This window comes from Ostrea edulis, chromosome 4, assembly GCF_947568905.1.
Source record: "Ostrea edulis chromosome 4, xbOstEdul1.1, whole genome shotgun sequence".
In the NCBI taxonomy this organism is placed as follows: Eukaryota; Metazoa; Mollusca; class Bivalvia; order Ostreida; family Ostreidae; genus Ostrea; species Ostrea edulis.
In genome coordinates this window covers 69,758,682-69,767,983 of record NC_079167.1, presented here as the reverse complement: position 1 = coordinate 69,767,983, position 9,302 = coordinate 69,758,682, and the positions used below count along the sequence as shown (strand labels likewise).

The window sequence follows — 9,302 nt, the reverse complement described above, 5'->3', positions numbered from 1 at the left end:
GGGTCTTTAAACCCCACGGGTTATGGACGATATTCCTATTCCTATTCTAACCCTGCCTCCAGTTCCTTAAACTTAAATTTCCTAACAAAAGAATAGATGCCGTCAATATCAGCAACATCCTTCGTTATAAACAAGTTCAGACTTGTATTCCAACAGACCTCAAATTCAAGTCTACAACCCTGTATTTCCTACATGTATATACACTTCTACTATTGCATCCAAACTTTTTATTTACAAACAAACTTTGCCTAGATATAGACCATCTCATACTTAATCCACCTCCGTGGTCTTGTTCTTCGTCTTCTTGCAACTATAGTCCAGCTGGACATGTCATTACTGGTGATGTTGATATACAGATGTAGTTGAAAATGAGGACCTCAAATCACTTATTCTAAAAGGTCCTAAATTCAGAAAACCTCGGTCTTTCAATTGGCAACAGAACTTCATCTCAGTTATGAATTCTGTCGAAAATTATTTCCGACGATGGGCTAAATATGAAAAATAAAAAACAAAACAAAAAAACTTGATACTTTGTCAGAAATGGATTAAAAGTGTAAGAGGAATATTAAAATCCCGTATTAGACATATTAACACAAACGTAGGTACACGTGTACCACATACATGTACCCTTCTGTATTTAGTAAACCAGAAGTGATCACAGAATTAGATAAGTTACATCAGGAATATGTTTTGGTTCCTGCTGACAAAGCTTGTAACGACATTGTCTTTCTTTGTATGGTTCATTAGTATAACTGTATTTTAAACGAACTTGGCATAAATTCCACATTTGGGAATCGTTCTTATACTCTAATAGTCCTTTCATAAGATGATATTCTTCTAAATAATGCTTCAGTTTTAAACCCATTTAATATCCTTGTCAAGGGGATGAATTAATTTGAGTTTACTGGATTCCTAAACTTCACAAAAACCCTTAAAAGGAAAATACATTGTTGGATCCGTTAAATATTCCACCAAACCCCTATCTTTGCTCCTCACAAGAATATCAAAACCTGTGAATGAGAAACTTCAAGCGTACTGTGCCACAACATACATGTATGCTAGAAGTGGGGGTAAATCAAATGTGGATTCTCAAATCAACAACATCAAGACGTATGACTTTTCAACACTTTACACGACTTCACGATGAATTAAATAATAGACTTTTTGACATCACAGACAGCAGCTTCGTCACAAAAAATGGAATACTCGTTTCTAGTAATCAGTCATCCAAATATTATTTTGTTAACACCACTCTGATACCACACAAAAGTACTCTGAAGTTGAAATAAAATATGCTGAAATTCCTCATTGACAATATCTTCGTATTCTTTGGTGATCAGGTTTTCCTACAATCTGTTACTTGACCTGGGTTTTTTTTATTCGTGTGAAGCAGAGTTTATTCAAAAGCTTCTACATATTAAAGAAAAAAATCTCTTGATGTGGCCTTCAATTCGACATTTAGATATATCGACGACATTTTATCTATTAACAAAAATCATTTTCATTCATATTTCGATTCGATATCTCTGTTAACTCGAAATAAAAGAAACCAGAGAGTCCTCCACATCTGATTCATACTTAGATATTTTATTGAAAATGAATACTAACGGCAAACTAACAACTCAACTTATGACAAACGGCATGATTTCAGCTTCTCCATAGTCAACTTCCCATATTTATGTAACAATATTCCATTATCACCTACATATGGTGTTCATACAGTTATCTCTCAACTGATTCGATACACAAGAGCCTATTCTGTGTATCATCAGTTTTAAAATCAAGGCAAGTTACTGACAAACAAGTTGATGTTACATGGGTTTCAAAAGTCAGCATTTCGCAAATTCTATTGTTATGATGATTTAGTTTGCTAGAACAACCTATCATTGGGTGAAATGCTGTCTGATTTGTTTCATACCGATTTTTAGGCTGTTCTTGGCACACTGATTTTGACAACGAATTACTCCGTTTACCTGATCAAGACATAGGGCTCACGACGGGTGTGACCGGTCAACGGGTAATGCTTACTCCTCTTGGGCACCTGATCCAACCTCTTGTATGTCCAGGAGTTCGTGTTTACCTAACCCTTCTTTTTGTATTCCTTATAGGAGTTATGAAATTGATCACTGTTCGTTGTCTTCGCCTTTCCTTTCATGTCATGACGCCATCATATCTATATTTACCCATAAATTCAACACTAGGAACTTCCCAATCATATGATGAATATTCATCTATCGTTATACCGAGCTAGAATAGGTAACTTTTATTGTATAGCATGTAAATATAAAGGCAAAAATGATATATTGGAATTTAGAAATAAAAATAATCGAATATTAGTCATTATTATGTCTATACATAACCTGTTGTGACACGGGACCTCGGTTTTTGCGGTCTCATCCGAAGGACCGCCCCATTTAGTTGCCTCCTACGACAAGCAAGGGGTACTGTGGACCTTTTCTAACTCAGATCCCCAAGGGAATCTGCGACAGGAGAGTGTTGGGTTTTTAAAAAATCGGTTTGTATCAGACATGATTAATAAAAGTCAAATGAAAGAAGTGTTGTATACTTTACACTTCAATTTGATAAATATCTTGGATATCTTAGGGAACACGTAATAATATAGCATGTAAAGGCGTCGAGGTGTCTTTTTATGCACAATGGCCATATAAAAGAGTGCATGGGGACAAACTAATGCCATGTAAATATACATTTTTGTTAGAGTCATGGGGACAAACTAATGTCATGTAAATATACATTTTGTTAGAATCATGGGGACAAACTAATGTCATGTAAATATACATTTTGTTAGAATCATGGGGTTCAGAGTCGAGGCGAAGCTACAGTGGATGTACAAAGTTCATTTTTTAAAACATATTCATTATTGGAAAACTTTATTATCATGAATCGTTGTGTTCTGTTATAATCCTTTATATTGAAACATTAAACAACTAAACCACATTCACACCTGCAAAATCCTAGTATCTATGTCTTATACAAAAATCAAGCTTTTGTATATTAAACTATTGGGTATCAAATTTAAAAAAGTATTCATAAATCATTTCTACGTATATTTCTATACAAAAACCCCATTATGCAGAGATCAATATATATATACAAACATATTGGCAGACGATGATGATAGAATCTTGCATAGAGTTCTTAATCTCCTGGTGATTTCTAATGACCGCCTTTGCTCTGCTCGGCAATCTCTGGAAGACTGTTTGACTCGGAGGAGGAGTCAGTTGTGTCCGTTGCATGCCGAATGAACTCCTCATACGTGGGTGGTGGGTCTGCATAATCCTCTGGTGATTGGGTAGATTCGTCACGTGTCTGTATCACATGACGCTGGTTATTAATTACAGTGTGGTAAGAGGGTGGTTCGTCATCATAAATGGATATCCTTGTTAAAATTAGAATACTATCAATTCAGGTGTATTTTAGAAACCTTTACGTTATTGGTTACATGGTAAAAAAAAAATCTTTAGTTGAGAACACATTCAAGATATTATATAACTCAATCATAGAACATTTACCTTGGGTATTCATGTGCCTCGGCGATGCTGACACTGCACATTGTCAAAGAATTGCTGCTATACTGCAACACAATAAATGCATGTGGGCATTGAAAAAAAGAACAGTAAATAACATTGTGATACAATAACTGCTGCTAATTGAATTGCAAATGGATTTTTGACATTTCCATCTAAGCTTTATTGCAACATGACTTAATCATTGCAATAAGTCACATTATATTTGTTCTGCGAGATGAAATACATCCATTTGTCTTGCCTCAGAACATTTACGAGTATTTCTGTAAGCAAATATATCAATTGGGATAATTTTCTGATAGGTTATTTCAAAAGAGGAGGAAAACTAAAGAGCTTTTGCATACACGAACTGTAGAATTTAATTTGTCACAAAGAAAGCCCGTGCTCATAGACAATAAGAGCATTTGATGGGATTCGTCTGCGATTTTCTTTTTTATGCCACGAAGACTGTGAGCCACATTTAAAACAAATTACTTGATTGACAGTATACTAAACAGGGAAGGTAAATCGTTTAGATTAATTACTTTTTGCAACTACGTTAGTTAAATATTCAGGTTTAGAACGTACACGTTTTGGTGATTAATTTTTTAAAAAACAGTAGTACCTCGGATGTTCAGATAAAGCGATATTGTGAAACTATTCAAGCCAAACAACAACATTCATGGTAGCAGTAAGGAAGCGATCTAATATATAGAATCATATAGCAATATTCACCTCCATTATAGGGCGGGTAAGAAGTTCACCCGTGTAACTCCTGATGACAAAACGCTGTTGATTATTAGCTCTTTTAGCCTTGATTTGTGTGAAAGCTCCTCGGGCAAGTATTAATATCCCTACAACGATCAGTATGGGACCAGCATATCTTTCGGTTTTTTCATGTTCGTAGCGTTCCAGATTTTGAAATGTAAGTGACGTAATGATGACCCCTACAACCAATAGAATGAGACCGGATATTACGTAGCAAATTGCGTTTCCTAGAAGGACGATACAGGGATTCTCATATCGTATATACCGGCGTGATTCTGGCCGACTTCTCCAGGAAATCACAGTGTGCATCATTCATTTATCCGCCTTCTGCTGGAAATATATCAATAAAGAATTTAACGGTGATGAAAAATAATTTTTGCTATGCTCATTTAACTCACATCACAAACAGTCCTTTCATTGTAAAGTAGCAAGTATAACAATATGCCAATAAATTAAGCTTTCGTTTAAAATACAAGTAGTCTTATCTCAGTTAAGACTTTTGAGTTCAACATCCTTACCTGTGATGTGTATGAATCATCATCAGTTCTAATCCAACAGGGGGGGAAATACAAGACGCAATTGGCCTACTGTATCACACAAAGCGTTTAGAGGACTGTGTGGGTGACTCTGTATTAAGACCAGGATTGAGCTTCATCCTCCACAGTTCTTACAATACATTTAGGCACATTTAAGTATAAATAATGTTCAACGGCAAGAATGATACACGTGCCTTGTTTGTAGTTATTGATCACACGGCGGTAATGCGGCCAAGGAAAAGCTTGCTGAATCAATAGTACTCAAATGTTCTCTTTACTAATACAGATAAAAAAAGCCTCCTGTAGAAAGACAAAAATTTGATTAGCATTCTCATCATGAATACCGCTGCCATGACCCAAGAGTATAGCAAGTCTGTAGTGAGCGATGAAGCGATTTAGTAGGGTTGAAGGACCAAAAATTGATAGATTCTGTGAGGAGATTATTAATATTAACGTATATTGTATTAACTTTCTATTGATTTTCTATTTATGAGAGCTTGATCAATCTGTGCAGGAAAGGATATAAAATGACTATATCGTGTACATAGACCTCGTAAGCAAAGATAGGGGCGCCAAAAGTCAGACAATAAATATCATTCTAGTACGCCTTGAATGGCATTTCTGGAGCCTGCTCAACTGTTTTATCTAATAAAAAGTAATGACAGATTTGCCATAATTGAATTGATAACAGGTTCAACAATTATTGACCATATACTACTTCTACAAATACAGAGATCGAGGACGATCGTTTTTATGGACAATTAAACGAAGTGTTTCTTAAATTTTTGTTCTTAATTTCCACATAGGGAACTTATAAATGATATAAACCAAACTTGGATTGTCATCACTGAGGAATCATGAGTTAATTGGTTTATTAAATGGTTAGTAATTAAACAATATTGAGTTCTCAGTATACACCAAGCTACATCTATATACGGGCAAGGGCAGATCTAGGAGAATGAGTGGAGAAAATTATATTGAGCAGGAAAGAGAACTCAACGTACAGGTAAAAAGAAGCATTGTTCTTTCACGTCTATTATGCTAACATCACGTAATGGTGGGCAGACAAAGCACCTTAGTAGAGTGTTCTAAAACTGTATTTGCAATGATTATATATCATCAACACCATAGTTTTATATAAAACGTGCGTGTATGATAGTTATTGTTTGTACATTTACTTCGTTTATTTTGGTGTGTCTTGATTTATCTGCTCCTCACGAAAAATATTAACAGCTGTGAAGGAAAAACTTCAAACGTACTGTGCAATAACATATGCCAGAAGTTGGTGTAAATCAAATGTGGATTCTAAAAAATCTTTTATAAACTTTTAATAAATTTGAAATCGCAAAACTTTCCTTAAATCAACAACATCAAAAAGTATGACTTTTCAACACTTTACGCAACCATTTCTCACGATAGATTAAAACTAGACTTCTTCACATCACAGCAGTTGCTTCTTTTATAAAGATGGAAAAAGGAAATATTCATACACTATATCTAGTAATCAATCCTAAAAATCACTTTGTTAAACTTTACTGATTCCACACACAAGTTCTCTGAAGTTGAAATAAAAATATGCTGGAGTTCCTCATTGACAATATTTTCGTAGTCTTTGGTGATATGGTCTTCCAACGGTCTGTTGGAAATACCATTGACACTAATTGTGCTCCTTTGTTAGCTGACCTGTTTTTATATTCTTATGAAGCAGATTTTATTCAAAAGCTTCTAGATTAGAAGAAAAAATCTCTAGATGTGGCCTTCAACTCGACATTTAGATATATCGACGGTGTTTTATCTATTAACAATAATCATTTTCATTCATATGTAGATTCGATGTATCCCTTTGAACCCGAAATAAAAGACACCACAGAGTCCTCCACATCTGCTTCGTACTTTATAGATATCTGATTGAAAATGAATGTTAACGGCAAACTAACAACTCAACATTCTGACAAACGAGATATTTTCAGCTTGTTTTGCGTATGATCAGCTAGTTTTTAAATCGAGACAGGCTACTGAAAAACAAGTTGATGTTATGTACACAGGTTTCAACGGTCTCGTTTAAAGTCAACATTTTGCAAATTCTATGGTCCTTATGATGATATAGTTTACTAATACAACCTATCATTGGGTCAAATGCTGTCTGACGTGTTTCATATCAATTGTTAGGCCGTTCTTTGCACACAGATTTTGACTACGGAACACTCCGTTTACCTTATCAAGACATAGGGTTCATGGTGAGTGTGGCCGTTTGACAGGGGATGCTTACTCCTCCTAGGCACCTGATCCCACCTCTGGTGTGTCCAGGGGTCCGTGCTTGTCCAACTCTCTATTTTGTATTCCTTATTGGAGTTATGAGATTGATCACTGTTCCTTACACGTATATTGTTTGTATATTGTTTACACCCTGTTCGATTCTTTTTTCGTTCATGTAGAGACGTCACGAGCTTTAAGTGAGAGGTCGTAACTTAGCTTCCAGGGCTGTAGAAGTGAGGGTTCTAACATAAACTCAAATAACTGAAAATATGCGTGCAATAACTCAGAGAGAGAGAGAGAGAGAGAGAGAGAGAGAGAGAGAGAGTTATTGAATGAATGGTCTCTTCCTTATAAAAAATAGTTGTAAATAATTAAAGATCTGATGTCTTTTGCGAGCAATAGTATTTATCACATTGATGCGCGCATCAAGTCAATCGTCAAGAACAATAGTTAATTTGATGCGCGCATATTTGTCAATTCAATTATTGCGCGCAATATTTCACTTGATGCGCACATCGATCAATTCGATTATCGCCCACAATGTTATCTTCAAATAATCAATTATATACCTTCAATTATTTGCGTTTATGTTACATGTAATTTGGTGCTCCATACACTACAGTATGCGAGGGAATATAGTCACTACTTATGTAAACACCAATTGTTTGACGCGGCGACGGGATTGGGAATCCAATCTGGGCCTACTGGCTGTGAAACAAGCACCCTATATATAACTGCTATACAAATATATGTATATATTTCTTGATATATGTGTATAGATATAATACATTAAAAATATATACAAACGATTCTCAAATAATTTCTATCAGTTTATCATGATAGTTTACCACACCTTCCAAAAGTCGAGGGTTTAATTAATTTAATTAATTTAATTAAAGCAATACAAGTTGAAACTGAAGTTAAATAAATTGAAGAATAGAAGAACATATCTGTGATTCACTAGATAAATATAATCTCTTTGAATTGGAGTGGATCTGAAGCAGTAAACACGTGTCAAATCAGCAGAAAATGGCGATTCGTGAGTTATTGTCTTCCTGGGAGTAATATCCGATGTGCATTGACCTCGGAGGTCACCAGTTGTGAAAAAATGTGGAAGAGGGGCACTGTGCAATTGTCATATTTGCCCATTTAATTAGATTGAGATTTGCCTATAGCTAATGCCAATTTATAGAAATTTCATTTGAGTGGCACATTAAAATGTGTATCATTATTTTATATATAAAATCATTCATGACACGATGTAATATTTTGAACAAACGAAATATTGTATTCAATCACGTCAGATGACTTTGGTCTCTGCATCCCGATTGTGTTCGGCAATCACCGTTCCCGAGTCTGAGTACACGACGATTGCGTCCGAGACTATGGCAGTTTATAAATTTTATACGAAACGTTCATTGTATATACATGTAGGCCTCGGTATACTTCCTTGTTTATTTTAGATAAGATCCTGGGGATTACATTAGATACACTAAGATACGTTAATTAGTTTATAATTGGGTATAGTTGGGAAATACATGATACATTTACATTACATCATAATTTGTGATTTTTTAACTGAAAAGCCGGATATCTTTGAATAACATTGTGACCCTTGTTTGAAATTTCCAGATTACTAAATCTTACAATAAATTATGCTGAAATCTATGGAGCGCCAAATTAACATAAACTCAAATAATTGAAGATATCTTCAATTATTTGAAGATATCAATTCATTTGATGCGCGCAACAATTTAATTAAAGATCTCTTCAAATAATTAATGATATCTTCAATTCTGAATTATTGCGCGCATTAATTGAATTGATGAGAGCATTAATTCTTCAGCTGATTTGATGCGCGCTTTAATTGAATTAATGATCTCTTCAAATGAATTAATGATATCAACAATTTAATTGATGCGCGCTACAATTCAATTGAAGAGAGCAATAATTGATATAATGCGCGCATTAAATCTATTGAGGAGAGCAATAATTGAATTGATGCGCGCATCAATTCATTTGATGAGAGCAATAATTGATTTAATGCGCGCATTAATTCAATTAAAGAGAGCAATAATTGAATTGATGTTATCTTCAAATAATTGAAGATATCTTCAATTATTTGAGTTTATGTTAATTTGGCGCTCCATAGTATGTAGCGCCAAATTAATATGAACTCAAATAATTGAAGATATCTTCAATTATTTGAAGATAT

General features: G+C 34.6%; 1 protein-coding gene across 2 annotated transcripts; it reads right to left on the bottom strand.

Moving 5' to 3' along the window:
- Window positions 1-2,877: 2,877 nt before the first annotated feature.
- On the bottom strand, window positions 2,878-5,024 carry LOC125671941 (uncharacterized). Of its 2 annotated transcripts, none has more exons than XM_048907940.2 (4): window positions 4,814-5,024; window positions 4,263-4,625; window positions 3,534-3,595; window positions 2,878-3,400 (listed from the first exon to the last, which is right to left on the bottom strand). In XM_048907940.2, the coding sequence occupies exons 2-4, from the start codon at window positions 4,605-4,607 to the stop codon at window positions 3,178-3,180; spliced, it is 630 nt and encodes a 209-aa protein (XP_048763897.1). In that variant the 5' UTR covers window positions 4,608-4,625; window positions 4,814-5,024; the 3' UTR covers window positions 2,878-3,177. The 2 variants fall into 2 exon arrangements, with proteins under 2 accessions (XP_048763897.1, XP_048763899.1); XM_048907942.2 differs by having other exon boundaries at window positions 4,263-4,622; window positions 4,814-5,018.
- Window positions 5,025-9,302: the final 4,278 nt, after the last annotated feature.

Bases quoted from the DNA above. Each gene is read 5' to 3' on its own strand.
- LOC125671941 (XM_048907940.2), bottom strand. From the start codon at position 4,607: ATGATGCACACTGTGATTTCCTGGAGAAGTCGGCCAGAATCACGCCGG. The intron at 3,596-4,262 runs GTGAATATTGCT...ATTGTGTTGCAG, and splicing joins TTACCCGCCCTATAATGGAG to TATAGCAGCAATTCTTTGAC. The intron at 3,401-3,533 runs GTAAATGTTCTA...AATTTTAACAAG, and splicing joins GAGGCACATGAATACCCAAG to GATATCCATTTATGATGACG.